Source organism: Sinocyclocheilus grahami, unplaced genomic scaffold (genome assembly GCF_001515645.1).
Source record: "Sinocyclocheilus grahami isolate Dianchi unplaced genomic scaffold, SAMN03320097.WGS_v1.1 scaffold68.1, whole genome shotgun sequence".
Classification (NCBI taxonomy): domain Eukaryota; kingdom Metazoa; phylum Chordata; class Actinopteri; order Cypriniformes; family Cyprinidae; genus Sinocyclocheilus; species Sinocyclocheilus grahami.
The window spans coordinates 500,054-527,689 of record NW_015505247.1 but is presented as its reverse complement, the minus strand read 5'-3'; the positions used below and the strand labels follow the sequence as shown (position 1 = coordinate 527,689).

At 37.0% G+C, this 27,636-nt stretch overlaps 1 protein-coding gene across 1 annotated transcript; it reads left to right on the top strand.

The window, feature by feature from the left end:
* The first annotated feature begins 232 nt into the window (after positions 1-232).
* Positions 233-27,636, top strand: LOC107585234 (probable phospholipid-transporting ATPase VD). The gene is given in 23 exon segments (XM_016272162.1): positions 233-383; positions 2,004-2,346; positions 2,463-2,657; positions 7,676-7,769; positions 8,214-8,396; positions 12,698-12,783; positions 12,864-12,970; positions 13,091-13,222; positions 13,331-13,443; positions 14,617-14,869; positions 15,427-15,641; positions 15,955-16,131; positions 17,730-18,360; positions 21,557-21,654; positions 21,778-21,904; positions 22,492-22,676; positions 23,540-23,807; positions 23,902-23,978; positions 24,731-24,856; positions 24,952-25,152; positions 25,251-25,331; positions 25,436-25,540; positions 26,197-27,636. Coding segments are annotated over 22 exon segments (4,203 nt in total). The 5' UTR covers positions 233-383; positions 2,004-2,062; the 3' UTR covers positions 26,662-27,636.

Here is a 27,636-nt window from a genome sequence, read left to right as displayed (position 1 = left end):
GGAGAGTCCCCACAAGGATAGCAAACCAGACGTGTGTGTGTGTGTGTGTGTGTGTATGTGTGTGTGTGTGTGTGTGAGATGATGATGATCAGAGAGCGCGCGCAGGATCCTCAGGCGTTCTAGAAGGGCTCACGCGGTAGCCTACTCCGATGCAGGTCACTGTAAGCCATATGGCTTATATAACCCTTAAATATTATGATGATGATCAGAGAGCGCGCGCAGGATCCTCAGGCGCTCTAGAAGGGCTCACGCGGTAGCCTACTCCGATGCAGGTCACTGTAAGCCATATGGCTTATATAACCCTTAAATATTATAACTGAAAAGCTGATGCATGATTTGTACTGGAGCTTACTCTGAAATGTGGCCAAGTTCATGAGTCGACGGTAAGTTTAAGGCTTTGTTATCTTAAATGTGCGTCGGCTGCTGTCTTTCCCCTCCTGACGCCTCAGTCTTGCTTGGGTCCTTTAAGAAGTGCATGTTTATCTCGGGCCATAAAGCCGACATAAACATTTTATGATTTTACACTCCTTTTTTTCACTTGAGATCACACACACACACACATCTATTGTACACGCTTCAAATGTGTTTCCGGATGTGTGAAAACGGAACTTTTTTCTTTTTAAAACCAAAATTTGAAGCATCAAGATACTTTCATCACGATCTTTTCGCGTCTTATGAGCAGCACAAGATATGCTGATGTACAAATATTAAATAGCATTAATATTTCGCTGTAACACAGACACTCCGCATTAACAACGAAACATAAATATGACGTTTAATTCTTTAATTACTGCACCATATAATTTATCAGTAGCTACCGGAGCTTAACGTACATGTGTTATTTTTTATTTTTTTGGGGGGGGGGGCACAGCTAATATGAATAAATTATATTGAATGTGTATATGTGTTTTGCTGTTTCATGAATTGTTTTAATTCATATAATATAATTATATTGTTTATCTGTTTAAATCTGTTTATTTTCATGAAAAGCTTATAATATGTTAAATTGCGTGCAACGTGCACTTATTTCATGAGTAATGAATGTGTAATTAGTGTCTTGTCATCTCAGAGGCCTGTGAGCCTGTGTTTTGCCAGTTTCTCTGTTTAATATTAAACCATATAAAGCCTGCAGTATTACATTTTAATACATGAATTTCTAAGGCCTCTAAATGATCAGCATGATGAAAAGTTTGCTGGGGAAAAAAAACCTGTTTTACACAACTTACTACATGCCTTCTGCCCTCTGAACGACAGTTCATACTTTTTTAGTGTGTAAAAGGTGCATGTGTCTTTTTACAGTGAAATCTTTAATGATTTTTAAAAAATTAATTAAGCATTAGAATACAATTTTAACAACATTCACTGGGCTAAAGCAACTTAGGTTTACTTGATTATAGCTACTACATTTTTAGAAAAATCATGTTAAAATGTTGATATCAAATATAATATAGTCTTTTGAGAAACATTTGTTTGTACATCTTGCAGTCATCATTGTATTGCATTGCATTATGTTTTGCCCCCACAATTAATTACACACATACTGTACATTGTACATATATACTCTGCTATGCTGTTATAAAGATCTCGTTGTTTTACTTTACAAGAATTTAGAATTTCATCTTAATTGTAGGCCATATAAATAACAGGGAATGCACCAAATTGCACTACATTTTTCTCCTTCCTCATTCCGGGTCTTGTCACTCGTGCAGTATGTCTGCCACAGAACGAACCCTCTTGTATTTTGGCCTATGTGGAATACAAGATTGTTCATTTGAAACTAGTCAAACACTTCTTCCTCTTCCCTTGTTATAAGGAAGTATGAGGTTAACTTGAAAATGTTATTAGTTACAGGCACAACTTCTGCCTTTTGCTTTGTCGCAAGTTAAGCCTGTTCAACAGGTTTCATACTTTCAAAAAGAGAAGAAATGGCAGGTTGCAAGTAAAATACTGTATGGAGGATTTATATACATTTTATGTTTGTACATGTGTTTATGTGTGTTCAGGAGGAGGGCTGTTTGTAGCGTACACAGGGACTTCACCATTTTGTCTCCTCGTCGTCCTCATGGAGCGACTCTACTGGGTTCGTCACAGATGTCTGCAGCTGATATCCACAGACAGGAGGAGGGGCTGGTACTCTCCTCCTTCATCACTTGCCCCTAAGAGTAGTCTGGATGCTCAGGACCCTCAGCGACTCAGTGGAAAGAGAAGAGTAGTGGTGTCACGATGTGGTCCACACCAAGCAGAGTACCACAACTTCTCCAAGGGCTTTCAGGACAACAGCATCCGCACCACCAAGTACACACTCATCAGCTTCATACCCATGAATCTGTTCCAGCAGTTTCACAGGTCAGATGTTGAGCTGACTATATCATGTATATCGTCTAAATGATTTGATGATGTGTTGGTGTTTAGATTTAGTTTTTTGTGTGTGTGTCACTGACACATTTGTTTTCTCGCAACAGAGCAGCAAATCTGTACTTCCTGTTTCTGGTGTTGCTGAATTGGGTCCCAGTAGTGGAAGCATTTCAGAAGGAGATTACTATGATCCCTCTAGCTGTGGTGCTCACCGTCATTGCCTTCAAAGATGCCATGGAGGACTACAGACGTTACCGCTATGACAAGAAGATAAACAACACACTGACACATGTCTATAGCGGGTCAGTATGTGTTCATCCCTGTTAATATGATGTGGTCAATGATAAGACTTTTATGATCATGTGACACTGTTTCTGTTTCTGTGTGAGTATTTTGGATGAGTTTTGTAACTTCCTTACTTGTCTGATTTGACGAATACACATAGCAACTTTTCTTTGGTTATTTCCCTGTATTTTCCCCATATTGCATCATGACCTGTTTCAGGGAAAATGCCTAGTGAGTCATCCATAATGTTTGTTAAAATGACTGAACAGATTGCAAGACCACTGTCTGTTGTCTTTTTCACATTGCAATTAAAAATGACTATTTAACTGATGGATAAAAGTAGTGCCATGCAAAAATTGTTATGGTTACAAAGTGATTTATAATTGGTTAAAATATACAACATTGTAAGACCACTCAGCCATCGGTGAATTAATTTTCATTTTGTTTCTTTGACCACAATCCATTTGATGAAGCTGTTTGGAATAAATATTATTTCAGTATTAATTATACACTATAATATTATTTATTCATATTTTGAATTAACATTTATTTTTAAGTTTAGCAGGTTTTTTATTTTAATTATAGTTTATTTTAGTAATTGTATGTGTTTTTGTCATTTTTATTCTTTTTTTTTGTATCTTTTTATATTTTTTTAAGCTTTAGTTTTTTATTTTAGTTTTACCTTTTGTACTTTTAGCATTTCAACTTATTTAATTTCAGTTATTTACCAAGGCAACATTTCTAATTTTGTAAAGTTTTTCACAAATTTATTTTATTTCTGCTTTATCTCAGTTAATGAAAATGTTTTTTAAACTGTTTTAGTTTACATTTTAGTCTTACTTTACAATAACACTTTTTGGAATGACCTTCATCATGAAAAAATATGTTACGTTAACAGCTTGAGACTACTTTAGAGGCTTTTGGGCAACTGCCCATTTGATCCTGTGCTTAATTTGTGCCTGTTCCTTGGGCCTTTGGCTTTGGATAAAATGCGATGGCTTCTGCTTTGTTCTGCATCTTGTGACAGTGACGTATTAAAGGGGTCATATCATGAGGGACAAATTTTATTTAATCTTTTGATATAAATGACTTCACTGTGTTATTAAAACATACTGTAACTTTCAGCCCCAATTTCCCCACCAGATTTAAAGACCTTTTATTGAAGCGGAGCTGTAAAAATGGCTCGTTCTGAAATACTTTTTTACATTTATTTATTTATTTTAACAACAGAAACCCATAACATACAGTATATACATGTCAGTGACATCTATCCAGTCTACCCAGAAACCTGACCCACCAAGTAACGGGTAATTAAGGACAAAGCAGGAAAGATGCTGTTATTCCTAAGCACCAGAAAAGCTAACAAAGAGTGAAAAATGTAGAACATTTTCAGAATATTGTATTGTTCTTGGCTGGGTGCATCACCTGCATCTCTGCATATCCTTCAGATGGATACCAATGTTAGAAATAAGTTTAGCTTAACTGCTGTGTATGGCCTCTTGACTTTGTCACTTGCTTTCATCACTTTCACTTTTCTTTTTGTACACTGGTTCACTAAACTGAACAGCCAATCAGAGTGATCTCTCTCACCAATGGCTCAGACACAACGTGCTCAATCGGACTCGGCCACCACCACTTTTTTTAAATTGTATTTATTTAATACCACAAACGTGAAACTGCCCACTGTTATTATCATTAAAAAGTATTGACTGTTGACACAGATTCACAAACCAAACACTGCGCCTCTGAGATGAGGAGATCATTTCCAAGAAATAGCATTGCATAATTTCCAAATTGTGCAAAACTTCCTTCTAGGCTGTCAAGGACTTTAGCCATTAGAATTAAAGATTATCCTCTGTTCCTACGTCTTCAGTCTTCTATGTAAAAATGTTACAGGGTCTGTTCCTAAAACAATGCTTCAGTATTTCCTTGAAGGGATATGTTAATGAGTTCTAGTGTCTTGATGTGACATTTCAAATGTAGTTGTGAAAGTGTGTGATGTCACAGTTAAGCCCCTCCCACCCCCTATAGCCAGTGCTCATTTCTTGTAACAAGACATCTGACATAGGACACCTTGCTTTCCCTTCATCTACAGTGGGGCAAAAAAGTATTTAGTCAGCCACCAATTGTGCAAGTTCTCCCACTTAAAAAGATGAGAGAGGCCTGTAATTTTCATCATAGGTATACCTCAACTATGAGAGACAAAATGAGAAAAAAAAATCCAGAAAATCACATTGTAGGATTTTTAAAGAATTTATTTGCAAATTATGGTGGAAAATAAGTATTGGGTCAATAACAAAATTTAATCTCAATACTTTGTTATATACCCAAAAATATCTCGCATATCTACGACAGCAATTAAAAATTAGCCTTGATAAATTAATGCTTGTAATTGTATCCAGTCCTGATTAAGTTTTATAGTGATAATAATAACAATATAGGCTTCAAAAGTCCAGAGCTCCTTAGATGATAGATGACTTGTGTTCCCTGTCCGGGATAAACATTACACTGCAAACTGGTCGCTTATTTACCAGCCCTCAATTTTCCTTGTCTAAAAACTGCCTCTGAGTCATAAAAAGCTCTACGTCTACTTTGTTTATGATGCCTGGGAGTGTTTCCTGGATAAGGAGCAGCCTGGTCTGTATACTGTAGATTAATACAGGTTTCTGAGCGACACGCATTACTGTTGAGACAAAGGTTTGGAAGAGCATAATGTTTCTCAGGTGTCAGATCTTGCATGTGTTGATCTTGGCTCGGACAGAATCAGAGACATGAATTTGACTAGTGATGGTGAGACCTGTTGGACATGCTCGGGATAGAGAATCTGCCTAAATTGGCCGGACCATTCTTACAGACTGTGTCTCTGGAGCGGAAGAGTCCAGCTGCCATGATTCAGCAGTTGGAGCTAGATCAAGCTGGCATGGCAAAAGATCTGACCAAAAACAGAAGGGTTGTCATGCCAAGTTGGACTGAACATGAAGAAATAAAGGAATTACAACAGTTTTACAGCAGGAATAAGGTCCGGACGACCAAGTACACCTTCATATCTTTCATCCCCAAGAATCTTTTTGAGCAACTTCATCGTTTTGCCAATGTATACTTCGTCTTTTTGGGCGCGTTGAACTTTGTGCCTATTGTAAATGCGTTCCAGCCGGAGATCTCGATCATTCCTATTGTCTTTGTGATGTCCATAACTGCTGTTAAAGACCTCTGGGAGGACCAACGTCGGAAGAAGTCTGACCAACAGGTCAATAACTGCTTATGTGATGTCTATGACAGGTAAACGCATGAAACCTTCTGAATGTCATGATTGAAAATGTACATATGTCATTTTGTTCTTTTACCATATTTGGCATGGCAGCTGATATCTGCTAACAGTAGATCATAGTATAGTGCATATATAGTTAAGGTATTATTTAACCTAACTGTGAGGTGACTTCTCCCAGATGTTTCACTTTTGACAGTTTCTTGATCCTAACACAGGCTTGTTCCTCAAACAGTCAGAGGTGTGGCTTCATAACTTCATTGTATGTGTCAAATCCAATAAACATTGGTTTTTCCAAATACAGTCATTTGGATTTGCATGGTAAAGTGTCAGAGCTACACTGTTTCTTTAAATTTGTGAGGTTAAAACGGTTAAACCATAGTTGGTGGGCTTGTAAGTTTATTTCTAATCTGTATCCTGTGCTGTAACCCATGTGCGTAATTTTTTTTTATTAGCGTAGCTGTTAGTTAATGGTTAGCTTGGTGTATAGTTATTATCGAACTGTTTGTCCTTTATAATTGAGCGAATCTCTCGATCAGAGGTTTGTTCTTTGTATCTCGTGTGTGTGTGTGTTTGAGAACAATGGCATATTTTCACAGATAATGAATTGATTCATATTCTGTGCTTTCCATGAAAAGACTGCATAGTGTGATTTCTAAGAATCACACTATGACCTTGACAGGAACAAAAATCTTATAAATGCTCCAATGCTATTGTTGAATTGAGAATGTATTTTGAAAGGGTATTATGGGTGTATTTGCAAGATGTTGCTATTATACACAGTGTAAAGTCTGTAAATGGCAGGTATGAAGACACTGTTTATATTTTGCCTTCTTGCACTAATGACCTGACAAATATTGTACCAAAACGATGAATTATCCAACATTTGGCTCTAGTTAAGCTGTTAATGCTGCTCAGATTAAAAAGGCTCCCTTGTGATTGTCTTGCCGCAGGGGGTCATTAGTTTTCCTGTTATGGAGTTGTTGCTGTGGGTGACAATGACGCGCAGCGTTTGCTCGATTACTATGCTGGTGTGTTTAGTTCAGTAGGCACTAGCAGTAATTGTTAAATCTGTTTGTGTGTGTGTGTGTTGTGCTTAAATCATATTGCACATCAATGCACAGAAACAAAGCATCATTGGAAATGCATATACCTGTATGTTTTTGTCATGTGCGATGGTGCAGGTATATATTAAGTGCTTTGTTTCACAATGGTTCTGCAAATATTCAGTTATACCACGTGCAAGACTGGTTTTCAGTGCCATCAATACTGTGAGGGATGTTTTTACTAATAATAAACACATTTATACACGACTCAGGAATACTGTATTCTGATTGATCAGTCTGCAGTCAAATATGTACTAAACCGTATATTTGCATTTGTTGTTCCTGTTGTTTCTAGTATTTGTCTTTCGTGCTCATCTGGTATATTTTTTTTATACAACCATGCATGAAACAGTCAATATTACTCATATTTTGATACCAAATTTTTGTGAAAAATTCAGAAAAATTTTGAAATGTTATTTTGAAAATTGCCAATTCGGAAAGCTAAATAATTTTTGAAGTACTGGTCTGTGTTATGTGTCAGTTTATGCATGCAGAAGGTGCTTTTCTAGAAAGTGCCTTTTTTTCAATAAATTTTTTTTACAGTGTCTTATGTGATTTTCTTATTTATTGTCTCTAATATTGACAATGAAATCAATATTTGAATCCTGTTGTTCATCCAATATTAATAGTGAATCCAAATAAAAAGTGTGTGTTTGTGTTGAAGGAAGCAGAAGCGGTATGTGGAGCGGCGTTGGGCAGAGGTGTGTGTCGGTGATCTGATCCGTCTCTGCTGTAATGAGATCATTCCTGCTGACATGGTGCTGCTGCACTCAGTATATTTGCATTTGTTGTTCCTGTTGTTTCTAGTATTTGTCTTTCGTGCTCATCTGGTATATTTTTTTTATACAACCATGCATGAAACAGTCAATATTACTCATATTTTGATACCAAATTTTTGTGAAAAATTCAGAAAAATTTTGAAATGTTATTTTGAAAATTGCCAATTAGGAAAGCTAAATAATTTTTGAAGTACTGGTCTGTGTTATGTGTCAGTTTATGCATGCAGAAGGTGCTTTTCTAGAAAGTGCCTTTTTTTCAATAAATTTTTTTTACAGTGTCTTGCTTATGTGATTTTCTTATTTATTGTCTCTAATATTGACAATGAAATCAATATTTGAATCCTGTTGTTCATCCAATATTAATAGTGAATCCAAATAAAAAGTGTGTGTTTGTGTTGAAGGAAGCAGAAGCGGTATGTGGAGCGGCGTTGGGCAGAGGTGTGTGTCGGTGATCTGATCCGTCTCTGCTGTAATGAGATCATTCCTGCTGACATGGTGCTGCTGCACTCATCTGATCCTAATGGAGTGTGTCACATCGAGACGGCCAACCTGGATGGAGAAACCAACCTCAAGCAAAGGCAGGTGGTCCGTGACCTGCCACAGCAGGTGAGTGGCCAGTCTATCCAGTTCATCATCTTCATCACCATTGTCTTTGGTTTTTGTTACGGGGCTGACGAGACGTGAGACTTGCGGATCCATTCGCAGAGCTTTATTAGACACAGACAGAGACGTGGTCATACAGCAGGCATGGGTCAGATGAGGGCAAACAGGTATATGGTGGGCAAAACACAAGAATAGTCCTAGGGCTAGCACAGGTCGACGATCGGCAGACAGAATCAAAAGGGGCAAGACAAAAGGGGTGAATCCAGGGAACCAGGCGAAGATCAGAAACCGGGAAGGCTAAGGCTAAGGCTAAGGCAAACGACTAGGGCTAAGGCTATGACAAGGGCTCCGTAAGGTAGCTATCTCTAGGAGAGTGATAAATGCTGAAACAATACTCGGCAGAGGGAAGGGATCAGAGTGAGTGTTAAATAGTGAGGGAGTGATATGAAACAGCTGGGTGCAATCAGTGTAAACAGGTGTGTGCAATTCGTGCTGAGTGCAATCAGTGCAATGCATGATGGGAAATGCTATGCAACAGTTTGTGTGGTGCGAGAGTCAATGAAAAGGAAAGTTCATGGACCGGATTCGTGACAGTTTTCCTCCATAAATATATGAGATGAAATATGTTTTGCTAAAAAAAGGTCAGTGATTTTTTTTTTTATTAAAATCTATTAAGTTGTTAAAAAGAAATAAAATGCAGTTTATATAGACGATGACTTTAATTTATATCATCTATGATTCTGTGTTTCGGAATTCTGAACAATAGGGCTGCAACAAACGATTATTTTGATAATCGATTAATCTAACGATGATTAGAACGGTTAATCGACTAATCAGATTATTTCGCTGATTAATCAGTAGACATTTATTGATTATTCAGCTTTTGCAATTAGTTAAAGGGGTGGTTGATTGCGATTTCACTTTTTTAACGTTAGTTAGTGTGTAATGTTGCTGTTTGATCATAAACAATATCTGCAAAGTTACGAAGCTGAAAGTTCAATGCAAACGGAGATATCGTCTTTTAAAATTCTGGCAGTTTAATGCCTACAAAAACGACTGGTAAGGGACTACAACGAGTTACTTTCCAGGTCCGTTACGTCAAGAACCCAGAATTTTACATAAACCCTGCCTCCAGGAACACGCAGCAAAGGGGGCGAGGCCATGCTGCACTGCTTTAGAGAAAAGGAAGAGAAAACTAGAGGTGCACGTAAAAATCTATTCATCTATTCATTCATTCAGTCTTCTAACGATTCTAATGGATTCACAAGTTTCAAAATTAATGTTCTAAAGCAGCATTCTCATCCTGTTCCTGGCCTCGCCCTGCTCTGCACACGCTCTGCCTCTCTCTCTCTCATTCAGATCATCAGCTCAGTGAATACACTTATTTTCACATACTACACTCTTAAAAATAAAGGTGCTTTAAAAGGTTCTTCAAGCGATGCCATAGAAAAAACAATTTTGGTTCCACAAAGAACCATTCAGTCAAAAGTTCTTTAAAGAACCATCTCTTTCTTACCTTTTTGTAATCTGAAGAACCTTCTTTCACCACAAAGAACCTTTTGTGAAACAGAAAGGTTCTTCAGATATTAAAGGTTCTTTATGGAACTATTTAGACAAAAAGGTTCTTCTATGGCATCGTGAAGCACCTTTATTTTTAAGAGTGTATAGGTATGAGAAGCGTTATACATGGACGCGCGTGCGGTTGCCGAACTGTATTAAAGCTTTAATCAGAATAAAACCGTATATTAAAAGCTAACAGAAGCAGTAGCATTTACAAATAACAGCGTATCTAAAAGTATGAGACAACAACAAACAAAAATCTTAGGCCTACCATTAAAAGCCGTGCTTGCACAGGTTCTGCGCGATCATCTTCAATAATATCCTCTGCTTCTCAATCGAGCTCAAATTGATAAGCAACATAGACAACGTCATTGTTTACAATACAACCGGAGCAAATGCCGCTGAGCTGAGGGGTGGGACATTTAGACGCGCGCTAGAGGCGGTTTAGCCAATCACAACACACTGAGCCAGCGAATTAATCAGAGCCCATCGTGTATTTCTGAGGGAGGGGCTTCATAAAAGCAGGAAATGATCAGTGCATTCAGAGGAGAAGGGACAGAGAGGTGTGGAATAAAGGTAAATTATGTGAAATATAATGTGTTTTTTAACAAACGAAGCATTAACAAATGTTAGACTGCACCCCATAAACACAATCAAGCCTATAAAAAAAAACAGTCAACCACCCCTTTAAAATATTGAGTTATACACATTCTAACAAATAAATTAAGGTAATCACTTTAGCTTTTGAAAGTCATATTATGTCATTACAATTATACAATTAATTTATACAAATAAATATATTTGGCACACAAAATGAAATGGCAGAGAAACTCTTATTCACCATTTAATTAGCTATATGAGAAAGTAGCTGAATGACACATCATTCTGCCTAAAATCTCTTTTTGTAAGTCATATGGATAAGAAACAAAATAAAGGTTAAGTGATAAGACGCTTTATTTTTAGATAAACTATTTTATTCACAACATAATCTCTCTTAAAATATCGGAGCGATATGGACTCTGGTTTTTCATGTTTAATACTGTAAAGCTGCTTGATTTAAGGCTATCTATTGCATAAAGTACTATATAAGTAAACGTGACGTGACTTTACTGGAGTACTGAACTGCAGAGCTCGTGCAAACATCCACATCGCTGTAATCAGATGAGGTTTGAACTTCTGCTTTCTCACCGCTGTCAGTTTTGATGTGTTTATTTTGTTATTGAGAGTAAAGTGCGCAGTATATATTTACATATTCATCCAAACGCCGCTCAGCAGCTTCTGGTTCGGCTGCGTTTGCTTTGAAGCGCTGTGTCTTCTTCTCTTGAATTGCATCAGGACAGCTCAGTGTTGCCAACTAATTTTCAGGGGAAGTTGCTAAAGGAAGATTGATTTGTTGCTAAAAGTAGCTAAATGACGCAATGTCATTGCGCGGTGAGGTCATTGCGTAATCACGATGCAAAATTGTGTCACTGCATCAAATCTCAGCAAAAAAAAAGAAGTAAATATGTTAATTTTGATGTGTTTATAAAATAATATAAATGCATAATATAATATTAAAATATAAATAACTAATTTTAAATACAACATTGAATTATTTAACACTTTCACATTTTTTAACAATTACAATTTAAGTTTATTTTTATTAGCTAGTAAACTAGTAAAACTACTCATTCTGAACGATTATAGATTTAAGCAGTGTATTAGTAGTTCGTATGCTACACGCTAAGAAAAGTGTGTAAAAATAGGGCAAAATCTATTAATATGAAGGTTTTTTTTACCTACATTTTAAATTACGCATTGTATTTTGTGTTTTCGGGTTACAATGGATAACGGATAGCTAAGAAAAGTGTGTAAAAATAGGGCAAAATCTATTAATATGACGGTTTTTTTACCTACATTTTAAATTACGCATTGTATTTTGTGTTTTCGGGTTACAATGGATAACGGATAATGTCCTGGAAAATTACTACCTTTTTCATTTTTCTAGATATTTTTCTTTCCATTCACTAACTCATCAACAAACTCAAGTACAAGCTACTAACAAGGTGTATCATAAATGAACAATTATTCAATTATTATTAGTATTATTAAATTAAACAATTGCTAATAGCAGTCAACTTAATTCATGTAAATTGTGTACTGCTAGGCACCTTTGGTTTCCTCTTTTTGTGTAATTTAGGTGGAAAATGTGTGCCTTTTTTATCGTTTGTCACTTATCAAAAGTTGCTAAATCTAGCAACAAAATTGCTAAATTGGCAACACTGGGAGAGCTGAATTACAATCTTGTGCTACAGCGCCACACTGGTCAAACCGCGTTATTGCAGGCTCTTACATTAGGTCGTATGAGATCAAACGACTACTCGACAACAAAAATATTTGTCGACAATTTTTTATTGTCAACGTTGTCGATAATGTCGACTAACCGTTTCATGTTTACTGAACAATGCCTGGTGAAAGTCCAAAATTGCAAGCTATAGCAGTGTGCGGAATTCATTTATTTTTGTTGGACTGTTTGCTTTTCTTTTTAACTACACGCCTGCTTTTATGATTTACTAGGAGTTGTGGTGGTATTTCATTTATATTTCGAATTTCTGAATTAAAATAAATATTCTTGTGAGGCATTAAGTAGGGTGTTACTATAATTAGTTATGAAGAAAAATGTCTGATGAAATGCTGAATTTCTTTACTTTGTAAAAAACCTCTTTGAACAGTATGTTTAAAAATGTGATGTCATCTTCCTTTAGGGATCTGAATTTGTTCCAGAAAACTACAGCAGTCGCATTGAGTGTGAAAATCCCAACAATGACTTGAGACGGTTCAGAGGCTTCATGTGAGTAAAGCAGTGAAATTCTTCTGTAAATGAACAAGGCTTTTTTATGAAAATAATAGTGACTTTGTTTTTGTACGCAGGGAGCATCCTGGTAAAGTGCGGGTTGGACTCCACAGTGAAAACCTGCTCCTGAGGAGCTGCACTGTTAGGAACACAGAGACTGTGATTGGCATTGTGGTCTATGCAGGTCACTTTCACATCTTTGCACATAGTGATCAACTTCAGATAGGATAAGATCATTGTATTATTATAAAGAGCTCGATTGAGCAATAAAAGAGCTTGTGTATGTGTGTGTGTGTGTGTTCAGGTCATGAGACAAAAGCAATGCAGAATAACAGTGGGCCGCGCTACAAACGAAGTAAACTGGAGTGCAGACTCAACATGGACGTCCTCTGGTGTGTCGTTTTACTGTTGCTCATGTGCCTTACTGCTGCTGTAGGTCAGTATTACGGTCATTGACACACTTTTGACATGATTTAAACTTTTAAGCACTAGGTTAATGTTATTTGTGTGGGTTTAGTGAAAATGTGCACGTTGTGATCTACAGGTCATGGTTTTTGGTTGAGTGGACTACATAATCCCATCTTCATGATCCCTGATGACACGCACCCTGCGCTCGCTGCCTTTTACATGTTCTGGACTATGATCATTGTTCTGCAGGTGAGTGATAGTGGGCAGAAACATTTGATATCTACACAAACACATGCATTTGATATTCAAGTATACTACTGGTCAAACGTTTTGGAATAATTATTTTTTTATATTTTTGGAAGAGGTCTCTTTTTCTCACCAAGGCTGATTGTTTAATTAAAAATGCAGAAAAGAAACTGTAATATCGTGAAATATTTTTACAATTTTAAACGATGTAATTTATTTCTGTGATGGCAAAGCTTAATTTGCAGCAGGCGTATCTTCAGTTTTCAGTGACTACGTTACGTTTACATGGACATCAGTAAACTAATTATTTACCTTATTCTAAATAAGCCAATATTATGATTATGGTGTTTACATGAGTTGCTTTTAGAATGTTCCTTTCATGTTCACGTTTTACATGTTATAGTACATAGTTCGATTAATGGCACACGTCATTACGTCCCCACGTGATGCCATCCGACGTCCCCTCCGGAATTTCACATATAAACTTATAGTTCATCTTCGTGATGATGCCATGTACAGTTTTGGGTGTTTCATTTTCAATTTTATGAAAGCTTCAAGTGCAGTTAATTATTTGTACGTGCATACAGACGACGGCGGGCGTTGAAGCTCTTTTATTTGCCGTCAAATGGTTGAGCACTGCCGTGTGTGTATCCTGTCGCAAAATGCGGTAAAAGTCCTACACGAAGCTAATAATGTGATTAAGGTGTTTACATGTCTATACTGCACTTTAGTAATGCGACTAAAATAGGAATACTCCACATGTCTTAATTCGATTAGTGTTTACTTCGATTATGACTTTAGCCGGATTAAGGTAATCAAAAATCTCTGTTTACATCGTAGATTCTTAATCAGAGTATTGTCTTAATCGTATTAAAATCGGAGTATTGTTGTCCATGTAAACGTACTCAGTGTCACATGATCGTTCAGAAATCATTCAGCTTTACCATGTCAGGAATAATAGTTAAATCGGTTAAATAGATAATCACTTTTATGCTCACTAAAGTATATTCCTAGATTATCTGACATCGCTGGTCTCCTCTGCCTCCGTTTCCCTCTGTTGCAGGTGCTAATTCCCATTTCCCTCTATGTGTCGATAGAGATTGTGAAGCTGGGACAGATTTATTTTATTCAGAATGATTTGCTGGTCTCCTCTGCCTCCGTTTCCCTCTGTTGCAGGTGCTAATTCCCATTTCTCTCTATGTGTCGATAGAGATTGTGAAGCTGGGACAGATTTATTTTATTCAGAATGATTTAGATCTGTATAACCCAGTACTAGACACAGGAGTGCAGTGCAGAGCACTGAACATCACAGAAGATCTTGGACAGATCCAGTTCCTGTTCTCTGACAAGACGGGAACCCTCACAGAGAACCGCATGCTGTTCCGCTGCTGCACTGTTGCAGGAACTGAGTACCCTCATCATGAGAATGGTCAGTTTACTTCATAACAGCCTTCAAAATATACCGACTGATTCTGTGGGTGTGCCGTGCATAAGAATAAAAGATGAAACTTTTCAATTAAAATGTTAAATTGATCGACTGGCTTACTTTTAATCTCAATATTGGTTAAGAATAACATCTAAAAAGATTTTATAGTATATTTTTTAAGGCTGTCAAACATGCTAACTTAAGATATTCATAAATTGATGAATATTAAGATATTTATTTATGTAGTATAAGAACAATTTGCCATATTATGGTTTACATTTTCATTCTGCTCTCTGAAAACTGGAAATAAATCATGGGATTAGTTGTGATTATATTATATTTACAGCCATAAATAAAAAAAAAAAATAAAAAATAAAAAAAATATATATATATACACAATGTTTCAGTTTTGTGAATAAAATTATTTTATTGTCCAGCTTACTATTTTTATTTTTTTTACTGTTTCCCTCTAAATAACTTTTAACTGTTTGTATAAGATAATGATAGTGTTCTACTGATAATGATTTAATGTATGATCATGTTTGCTTGTTACTCTTCAGGAATTTCTCTGGAACAGTATGAGGAGCAGGGCTGTGGTGATGCCGATCACTCTCTCACCCTGAAGTCACGCACTAGCAGGAAGTCTCTGAGCTGTAAATCGCTCAGCTGCAACCGGAGTTCAGTGTCCCTCAATACCCTCACTGCGGAGTCTGACACGCACTCAGTCCACAACACACTCCGCAGACACACACCCGGAGCCTTCAGCAGCACCATGGTGAGAAAAGAACAGACTTATCTTCAACATTTACTGTACATGTATACTTTTCCATGTCTTTATTACTTTATTCCCTGTATTAGTCATCTATTAATTTATACAGTAACACACACCTGAAGTATTTATTGTCACTGCTATGAAGTTGTGTATGTAATTGTAATTTTTTCCTCTAGGAGTGTGCTGTTGTTCCAGACCCTCAGCTTCAGGTGAAGCTGAACACCCTGTCTTTACCCATGCGTTCCCCTATCCGACACTGAAGTATTTATTGTCACTGCTATGAAGTTGTGTATGTAATTGTAATTTTTTCCTCTAGGAGTGTGCTGTTGTTCCAGACCCTCAGCTTCAGGCGAAGCTGAACACCCTGTCTTTACCCATGCGTTCCCCTATCCGACAGGAAGCTGCTGAAATCTCTCACATACTGGACTTCTTTCTTGCCCTCACTGTCTGCAACACTGTAGTAGTTTCCTCACCCACTCAGCCAAGACATGTGGTATGATCCAAATCTTTCAACTGAGTCTCAAACTCATGCTATCATTCACCCCACCGAACATATGATATTGATTACTATAGGGTGCTGTTTTATAGTTTGAACACCTCAACATGATTTAAAGCTTTCTTTTGGTCATTCATTAAAAAAATATATTTTTTATAGTTTTAGTATTTTAGTAGTGGTGCTTTAATTGGTGTTTTTTTAATTTGGTGCATGGTAAAACCCTCTCAGCAAAGCATTTTTAAATTCATCCCCTTTAAAGCTCTGGTGCTGCACGCTGCGATACACTTTCAGGTGGCATCACATATTGCCATAATTCTATGTTGTTGTTTTTTTTCAAAGTCCATTTGTTAAATGTGTGGTCACATTAACAGTCAAGGCAAAAGACGCAAAATGATGGCAAAAGAGATCCATTGCAGATTGCAGACAAAAAAGATGCATTGTCTATTGTCAGAAGTGTAGTAATATATGAAGAACCGAATTTAAATATATATAGTTTTGCAACTTCATCGCAAAACACAATTTTTGGTAACAATTTATTTTACAGTGTCCATGCTACACGTTATATGTAATTACTATAGTAATAACAGTAAATTATGTATAATTAGATGCAACTAAGTCCAAAACAAGTATGTGAGTATTGTATGTAGGGCTGGGTGATATGGCCAAAAAAAATATCATGATAAAATGTTTCATATCGGTTGATATCGATAATTATCACAATAAATTTCAAATCTTTATTTCTTCCAAGTTTAAAGGCAGATTTTTGCTTCTAAGTGAAAGCTGTAGAAACCAGTGGTTTTAAACTACTCTGTATGGTCAGGACATGACAAACACTTCACGTTTTTGAATTCTTTACACTTTTCCAGTCATTTTTCCTTAACAAAACAAATATCTTAATAGAAAAATGAATTTCGTAGTTTCTGCATGTTGTAATGAGTGATATTGTTTCAAATCATGAAACAGGTTTGTGTTGCCTGTACAGCACAGTGCAGTTTGCAGTGCAGGCCGCAATATTAATAATATTTATTTTTTGTCTCTTAGAAATGCACATTTAGCTTGAGTTGACAGTAGTAGTAGCTTGAGTTCGGATGCAGCTGTAAATTTATGTTCATTATCAAAAACAGTAACATATGTAAAAATTGTAACAGACTAATTTTTATATGGTGAAATGTAATTATTCTAACTGTTTGAGTTTTATTAAAATTAAGCATTGCTCTTCCATAGTAACATACATTTAGATCATGATAACCACAGTTAAAACCACACATGTAGCGCCTGTAACTACTGTCCATGTCTTCTAGGCATTTGTAGTACAGTAGTCTAAATACATTTAGTTTAAATGCACAAACACTATAGCTTAATCACAATATTACTGTAATTATATTCCATTACTCCTTTAATACATCTACATTAATAATATAATACAATTCCATACTTTATGTATATCCCTCAGTTCAACCTTTGCTGAAATTACTATTTTTTTATATAATCATAATCAAATTAGCCAAAATATTAAATAAACTCAGATTCAGTGTGGGCATTTACTGTATGTGCGTAGTTGTGAATATGTGAATAATATTCATTTGTAATATCAGGTTCAGATGCCCATGGTTCGCACACCCCTGCGCTCTCTAGAGGAGATGAAGGCCATGTTTCAGAAGCTGAGTCTGCCTCGCTTTCCCTCATCACCTAATCAAAACACAGACACTCTTCCCAGCCTAACCAAGAAACTCTTCACCCGGGGTCGTTCGGCTTCCTACTTTCCTAACAGTAGCCCACAAACACCCATCACGACCCTACAGTCTCCCACCATACCCTCTGGCACCCCTTCAAATACCCCACCCACTCCCGTCACTCCAGCACTGTCCAGTGGGGCGTGGAGCAAGAACATGGACGACATACAAAAGGCCAAAGATAACTCTGCTGAGTCGGAGAGTGATGATGAAGATGAGGCAGAAGAGTTGCTGTACGAGGCGGAGAGCCCGGATGAGGCGGCATTGGTGCAAGCAGCGAAGGCCTATGGGTGTACTCTGCTGGGCCGGTCCCCAGAGCAAGTCCTTGTGGCTGTTCCAGGCACTGGGCCACTGTCCATCTCTCTGCTACACGTACTGCCATTTCATTCTGCCCGCAAGAGGATGTCTGTGGTGGTGCGCCATCCCCTCACTGGAGAGGTGGTCGTTTACACAAAAGGAGCTGATAATGTCATTATGGAGCTGGCTGAAGCAGGTATGAGAGGAGACGTCTTTTAATGTTTATTAAGGTTGGTTCACACTGTCCCAAACAATGCAAATGCTTCAGATATTGTAAAGACAGCTTTTGGACTTAGTTTATTGATAAACACATATGTTAGAATCAAAGAGCCACAAAACATTTGCTTAAAAAAGGTATAATTTAAAATAACTAAAATCTAAAATGTTTTCTTATCTGTCTTGTTTTCCCAGTACAAATAGCCTATGTAAAAACATCAAGATATGTTTACTTGAGAAGCAAAATGACGTAACAATTTTAAAGGGGTCATATGATGCTATTTTAAAGATCATTATTTTTTGTATTTGGTATAACAGAATATGTTGACATGCTTTAATGTTCAAAAAACACATTATTTTTCAAATACTGTAAATTATTGTAGGTCCTCTATGCCCCGCCTCTCTCAAACGCGTCGTTTGCAACAAAGCCCCCTCCTTTGACAAGCGCAGTCTGCTCTGATTGGCCAGCTGACCCAGTGCATTGTGATTGGCCGAACACCACAAGCACGCGTCGGAAATGTAACGCCCCTTACCATAATTGCGAGCTTCAGCTTTCAAAGTAAATATCAAGACAGTTAATAATGTTGTTAGTTTTACCATCAGTTCAAGCCTGAAAGGGCAACAGAGTCGCGTGACAGACACAGTGATGATGCAGTACACAAGCCGCGGTTAAGACAGCTGACGTGCTATGATTTCTGACATGCAGTTCACTCTCCTGTGATGTGACCCTGTTCCCCTCACACACACACGACGCGTTACTCTGCGCTGCGCAACACTCCGCATTTGAACAGTCAATAGCAAATACTTAAACTAATAACAAAACATACTTACATTCAGAAGCACCAGATTCTCATAGCAAAGTCGGAATTTACCCTTTTTTTTATTTTTTAGAAATAGCCTTGTACTCTTCTAGGTTCAAAAAATTATTCTTAATTGCACCTACTTCCGGAAGGCCAAATAAAGTGCTTTTGCTTTCTCACTGAAACACAGCGTTTCCCTGACATGGCTGCATCAACACTAACTGCTGTTCCTGAAACCACGCCTTCTTTATTTGCGTGCACATTATGCTAACTTACATTCAGAAGCACCAGATTCTCATAGCAAAGTCGGAATTTACCCTTTTTTTTTATTTTTTAGAAATAGCCTTGTACTCTTCTAGGTTCAAAAAATTATTCTTAATTGCACCTACTTCTGGAAGGCCAAATAAAGTGCTTTTGCTTTCGCACTGAAATACACAGCGTCTCCCTGACATGGCTGCATCAACACTACTGCTGTTCCTGAAACCACGCCTTCTTTCCTTGCATGCACATTGGGGCGGCATTATGCTAATATTTCCACATAGTGATGTAGATATGTGGGGGCGTGTTAGAACGAGCCGTTTTAGATAGGCGTGGTTGACTCTTAACTTTTATAAAGAATATCTCTTTGGATTTGAGACTTTAGTCTTTGCAACTTTACAGATCTTCTTTATGCAGCAAGAGCTTGTAACACTCCAAAGAGAAAGGAAAAATTTAAATGGCATCATATGACCCCTTTAAAATTCATTTAAAAGGATAGTTCAGCCAAAAATGAAAATTCTGTATTCATTTACTAACCCTCAAGTTGTTCCAAACCTATAAGAGTTTCTTTCTTTTGTGGAATGTAAAAGAAGAAATTGAAGAATGTGGGTAACCAAGCAGTTGCTTGTGCCCACTGACTTTCCAGTATGTATGGGAAAAAATAATACGGAAGTCAATGGGGACCAGAAACTGTTTGGTTGCCCACATTGTTCAAAATATCTTTGTGTTCTGCAGAAGAAAGAAATTCATACAGGTTTGGAACAACTTGCGGGTGAGTAAATGATGACAACATTTTTATTTTCGGGTGAACTATCCCTTTAAGTCTATTTTTTATTTATTCATTTATTTATTTATTTTCGTTTAAAAAAATTTATCAAAATTGAGTGACATGTTTACAAGTTTATTTTTCTTTACCCTATTGCAGATATTATTTAAAAGGATAGTTCAGCCAAAAATGAAAATTCTGTCATCATTTACTAACCCTCAAGTTGTTCCAAACCTATAAGAGTTTCTTTCTTTTGTGGAATGTAAAAGAAGAAATTGAAGAATGTGGGTAACCAAGCAGTTGCTTGTGCCCACTGACTTTCCAGTATGTATGGGAAAAAATAATACGGAAGTCAATGGGGACCAGAAACTGTTTGGTTGCCCACATTGTTCAAAATATCTTTGTGTTCTGCAGAAGAAAGAAATTCATACAGGTTTGGAACAACTTGCGGGTGAGTAAATGATGACAACATTTTTATTTTCGGGTGAACTATCCCTTTAAGTCTATTTTTTATTTATTCATTTATTTATTTATTTTCGTTTAAAAACATTTATCAAAATTGAGTGACATGTTTACAAGTTTATTTTTCTTTACCCTATTGCAGATATTTTTTGTAACATCTCATACTGCTGACATCTCGTATTGCTTCTGCTTAGATATTAAGGCTTAGAAAAGGCCTCTTTCTGTTGGTCTAAAAGAGCGGACCACTCTGAGGGTGCAGTCACATTTACCTTTGTATGCTGAAAGTCATCTCAATAGGAATCTGCGCAATTGGGAGTTCTTTGCCTATGAAATTTCATCAAAGTGTCTGCAATGTTACTGTGCCTTCAGACCTCTGCAAAGAACCAAGTGTGAAAACACTGAGAAAAGATCCCCTCATGTGTTTGAAGTATGTATAGTAGATTACAGACAGAATAGAGTGTTCTTTCAGTTTGCAAACTGTGTGTTTATTTAAATCATAGTCTTTTGAAGTTTAATAATCACACTAGTCCATAATGTCATTTTGATTTAATTCAAGTAAAGGGATGGGAACAATTAAAATTTGCTGTTAATTAATTTACTCTGAGGCCATCCGAGATGCAGGTGAACATTAAAGATGATTTTTAGCAGATCTCATGGTCCCTAGTGATTCATAATATGCAAGTCAATGGGTGCCATCACTTTGCCAGTCAGATACAGAAAACACCAAATTAGCACATGTGGATCCTATGAAGCAAAACAGTAGCCTTAGTCAATTAAGTATTTAATTGTGCAACCCTCTTGTTGAAAATTTGGATGTGTTATTGCCCCAGCAGTGTTGAACTCTATAAACTCATGTCTTTGTTTTGACTGTGTGTGCATGTGGAGTGCAGCTGACGATGGTTTCTCTAGGGAGATCATGGAACGGACGCAGAGACACCTGGACCAGTATGCAAGAGATGGACTGCGCACTCTCTGTGTTGCTAAAAAAGTAAGCCTTTATCTCTCACTTCCCTTATTTGTAACATTTATTATCTTCTGTTTACATACAGCACTGAAATGCCTCTGCATGGAGGTTGAGTCTTGAAAGAAATTGTTGGCATATGATTGACAGGTATTGGAAGAGCAGGAATACAAAGCCTGGTTGAAGAGACATGAGCATGCAGAAACCAGCATTGAAAACAGAGAAGAGCTTCTGCTTGAATCTGCCGAGAGACTGGAAACTAATCTCACATTATTGGGTGAGATACTAAAGCCTCTTGCACACAGAGATTCTGGAAAATACAGGGATAATGTGTCCCGTGATTTGTCCCAGGATCGTTTGATTTTGGTTCATTCACACTGTCAGTGATTTTCCGGAATCTGTGCGTGCGTTCACACACATTCCATAAAGATCCCGTAAGGACATGTGACATTAGGATATGATGTGTAATGTCACGCGTTCCACTAAGCTGTGCGAACAATCTCAGCTTCAGCGAGGATAGTGAGGATCTCCCTGATCTCTGCTTCATTCCAGTTTGTGCATATTTTTTCATCATGAACGTTGATCTGCCATCAAAACACACAGTAAACGAGTCACACGGTAACGTGCATCCTCACTACGATACACCATATACGGCATTAGTCCTGGCTTTTGTTCACACAGGGCTCGTTCCGAGACTGATCCCGGCACTGTTACTATGTCCCCATCCCGGGATCGTTCACAGGATCAATCCCAGAACGTGTTTGCATTCATACAGACAGTTAAGACAGTGAAGACAAAAATTAAATCTCCTTAAAACTACATTGTGTGTTGGTTGTCCTAGCCTAATTGTGTCTTGGCTTCCAGGGGCGACGGGTATAGTAGACCGCCTGCAGGAGGAAGTGCCTGAGACCATTGAGGCTCTGCAGGAAGCTGGGATTAAAGTTTGGGTCCTCACAGGGGACAAACAAGAGACGGCTATTAATATTGCTTTTGCTTGCAAACTCCTCAGATCTACAGACCACATATTGATGGCCAATTGTGACAGCAAGGTGAGTAGAAGAGGTGGAAGAAAGGATTATATAAAAAAAAAAGACAGTATACACCTTGATAGCACTGGTCATACAATGCAGTTGTTGACCCCTGTAAATAAAACGAAAAACAAAAGAAGGAGAATAGTGCACATGCTCTAAATATTTTGTGTGGTGATGCTTATGTGCATTCAAACATTTTCCATATGCTACATAATATGGAATATTATATAATATGTAATATAATTAATACAAATATATATCACACTGATCTGGTTTATAGTCACATTTGTTATCTTAATCCTAAACTAATGGGGAGGTAACAATTGTACAAATAGATGTATAAATATAAATTATTTATCAAATATTTAAATATAATTTATTTTGTGCATTTAATATTTTTTTTATAATATGCTGTAAGTTAAAGAAAACGTAAAATTCCAAAATAAGGATTTTTCTTCATATTAGACTCTGTTCTTGTGTCCAAAACATCTACGTATTTCTGTAACTCAAACAGTGGAGCATGACGCTAACAATGGCATGATCATAGGTTTGATTCCCAGGGAATTTGTGAACTAATAAAAAAGTGTGTGCTTCAATTCCAACAAGTTAGTAGTTTTGCATAAAAGTATCTGCCAAATGCAAAAATGTAGATTGAGCAGAATGACTTTTTCCATCTATATTGATTTTGGGGATTGCCGTTAATAATTCAATTAAAACCAACCTAGATATTATATTACTAGAAAACATGCAAAAGCTGAGGTGCAAATGCCAACAAAAAAAATCACAAAAAACAAAGGCAGAGACACCCATATGTTCAGTCTTTTATGTTGCAATTTATATATAACTGGAATCTGAATTACTTTTCTGTGTGTGTCCCTCAGGAGACATGCGAGGCTCGACTTCAGGAGTTACAACATGAGATCAGACAGGTCACAAAGGAAGGCACATCTGAAGATGATAGTTCTGACAGTGTGTTGGTCATTGATGGCCATACGCTGGACTACGCTCTGCAGAAGGAGCTACAGGGGTCATTCCTGGACCTTACATGCTGCTGTCGTTCAGTCATATGCTGCAGATCCACCCCTCTGCAGAAGAGCCAAGTGGTGCAGCTTGTCAGAGACAAGCTGAAGGTCATGACCCTGGCTATAGGTGCGTAAGGATAGTGAGAGGTCTGATGAAGGTGTACGGTTGAATGTCAGTGTAGAATGTTGTTCAAACTGAAATGTGTGATGCTTATATTCAGGTGATGGAGCCAATGATGTCAGTATGATTCAAATGGCAGATGTTGGCATCGGCATCTCAGGCCAGGAGGGCATGCAGGTACAGTACAAGCAGAAACCAGGGTTGGGCAAATTTCAGCAATTAAGAATTCACTACCTTGCAATTAATGAGGGTGAATTAATCTGGATTAAACTGGATTGACAACATTCCAAAAGATGTTCAGTTGAAAAGATATAAGAAGGAATTTACTCAACAAAATAAATAAATAAATAAAATGTGTAATTGCATTATTTGTTTTGACTAATTGTCTAATTTTGACTAATTACACTGCCGTTCAAAAGTTTGTCTCTTATACGCATCAAGGCTGCATTTATTTGATACAGTAAAATGCTAATATTATTACCATTTAAATATAATATTTTAAAATGTAATTTATTCCTGTGATGGCAAAGCTGATTTATCAGCATCATTACTCTAGTCTTAAGTGTCACATGATCCTTCAGAAATCATTCTAATATGCTCATTTGCTCAAGAAATATTTCTTCTTATTATCAAACTCTTCCTTTCATCTCATGTGTACTTGGAGAAAACAAAAATAACTTAAAATATATGAAAATATATTCACACATATTGGATAATTTATTTTTATAGATTAATATAGAATTAACGAGAAAGAACAAGAAAAAGAATATAATGTATTTACAGTCTGTATTTACAATGATTGTGTATGTGTGTGTGTGTGTGTGTGTGTATACTATATATATATATATATATTCATATTCAGTTTCTCCTTTTAGTTAATTAAAACCTTGTAGTTCATTTGATAGAACAGATCTCTTTTCCATATATAGGCGGTGATGTCCAGTGACTTTGCGATCTCTAGATTTAAGTTCCTGAGAAAGCTCATTTTGGTTCACGGTCATTGGTGTTACACTCGTTTGGCTAACATGATCCTCTATTTCTTCTACAAGAATGTGGTGAGTAATACACACATTTACACAGTTCCTCATGCAGCCCTTATCTTATGAATCAGTGCGGTCCTGACTTGTTCCTCTTTTCTCTTTTCATGTAGATGTATGTGAACCTTTTGTTCTGGTACCAGTTTTTCTGTGGATTTTCAGGCAACACAATGACCAACTCGTGGGTTTTAATCTTCTTCAACCTGCTCTTCACCTCCGTCCCTCCAATCATATATGGCGTGCTGGACAAAGATGTGTCCAGCGAGATGCTCCTAGAAGTGCCTGATCTCTACAAGTATGGACAAAACTCGCAGGTGGTCATTTGTGTTGTGTTGTGTTGTTTTGCAGTGTGTTGTACATGGTATGAATATAGTGATGGCTTATGTGTAGTTATGTGATGCTTGATTTTCAGGCCTATCTTCCGTCAACGTTCTGGCTGAACATTCTTGATGCTTTTTACCAAAGCCTAGTGTGTTTCTTCATACCTTACTTTGTAAGTCATTCTAAAGTTCTTCACTTTACTGAGTATCATAATGTTTAATTTTTTTAGTAGTGCTCACATTTAACAATTTATATTGTTGTTTTTATGCTATGAAGGCATATGCAGGGTCTGATATTGGGGTATTTTCTTTTGGCTCTCCAATCAACGGCTCTGCTCTCCTCATCATCCTCATGCATCAGCTCATAGAGAGTCGCACAGTGGTGAGCCAATCACATTTGTTCAGTCCTAATTTCTATAATGCTGTGTAATATGTAAAATAAATCTTTAGAATAGTTATTGCATTCCATGCCAAATGTAACACCAAGTCCTCACCAAGTGTGACGACAAAATCTCTTAAACAATAATAATTGAGTTTTCTTAATTTTTTGGTTGACGTCTGTTATGCTCACCAATGCTGAATTTATTTAATCAAAATTTTGTGAAAAATAACAATTTAAAAGAAGGGATTTCTATATTAATATATTTTAAAATGAAATTTAAAACTGTAAAATGTTATTTTCTAAATTACATTTCCAGCTGTCTAATATGCTAATTTGAATTTAAAAAACAACATTTTATTCCAAACGTTTGATTTGGATATTTTGCCCCACCCACGGTAAAATCCTATTGACCCAAGATTCAACTTCGCAAAACTGTACATTAAAGATCAAATATCATTTGTACATGATGTCAAATCATCATTTAGTGCACACAGACAAACACCACAGTAACAACACAGAATTGAGTGATTCTTGTCACGAAATGTACATACCATACCAGGATATTTAATGTCTTTATTTATGGGTGACTGTCTCTGTATCTTCTGCTAATGCTGGTCTTGTGTGATTTTTTTATTTTTTTTTCCCCCCCCTTCCAGACATGGATACATGCTGCATTGCTGCTCTTCAGTGTCCCAATTCAAGTAGATAGGATCTGTGCTTGTATGCCTTTTACCTGCATAGAGAATAGATGCCCATGGGCATTACCACAATGGCTGGTAAAAAAAAGACTGGCCAAACTTTATTGGGATCAGTCACTCATGGTTTTATCTTGTCTTAAAGGCAGTTCTTGATGGTACAGTGTAATTAACTCTTGTCTCTTTCTGTGTCACAGGATCCTGTTTCGTGCCTTTTGTAACGCTATCTGTCCATCTGACCTGGTGAGAGCACAGAAAATGGAGAGACTCTCAGCACAAGACTATTCCATGAGTTTACGGCAGTGGAAGGAGAACAAAGCTGCTCAAAGACTGTCCTCCAGACACGTCCCTCGGAACCTCAGTGTGAATGCTGACATGCCCCATTTAACAGATTGTATCTCTGAAGCAGGCGCTGTTCTCTCATGACCAATAAGGAAGTTGCCCTTGATCATATAAACATGGTCATTAGTTCAAATAATGACTGCATATCCTTGCACTTTATTGATTGGCAGATACTCTGACCAGTCAGAAGCCAGATCTGGCTTTTCTCTGCCCAATAAGTGTTTTCGCAGTGATGTACAGTACCTGTACTTGGAGTCTGGCTTCTGTAGACAAAAAATATTCAGAGAATTGTTTACATTTCACAAGGCTGTGCCTGTGACATTTTTAATTACAAATGCACTCCAGCATTATGCAAGAACGTCAGAGTTGTGAGGATGGATTGTGGGTCAGGACCTGGCTAGTGTATGCCAAGATACTGGCTACTTTGCTCCTACTTTAATGCAATACTCCATTTTTGGTTATTGAGGGTAAAAAATTCAGAACTTCACAACTGCATAGACCATGAAAAAATGAGCTTGCACACTTCCCTTAACACTAACATATGCTTAACTCAAAATTCCCACAGTCATGTTTCAGATGCTATATTCTAGCAAACTGCAAATGACGGTTGAGACTATAGGAATGATCAAATTATGATTTTTCCCCCCCTGGTAATCACTTAATAATTAGGAAAAGCATGACTGAGTCTGTTTGAAATCTGTTCATGGAGAACTTTAATACCATGAGAACTTTACAATAAGTGAACTTTCCCTGCTCAAGAATAAAATGAGGTGAACATAAATGAGAGCTAATGTATTTTGTGACCCGAGGTCCTTGATGTCCATTTGTGTGTTCAATCTGACAGTGAACATGCCGACTGCATGCATTACAAATGGACAAGTTCAGTATTTTATGATAAATGCTAGATTGCTTTTTATACTTAACTGCAATTTTATTTTTATTGCAAAAGTGAACGCTTGCATTTTGAAAATGTGAATTGATAATCCAGAATGATCATCTAAGATGATTTCCAGTCATTGGCTAGAAAACATTATTTATCATTTTACATCTTTTGTGAGC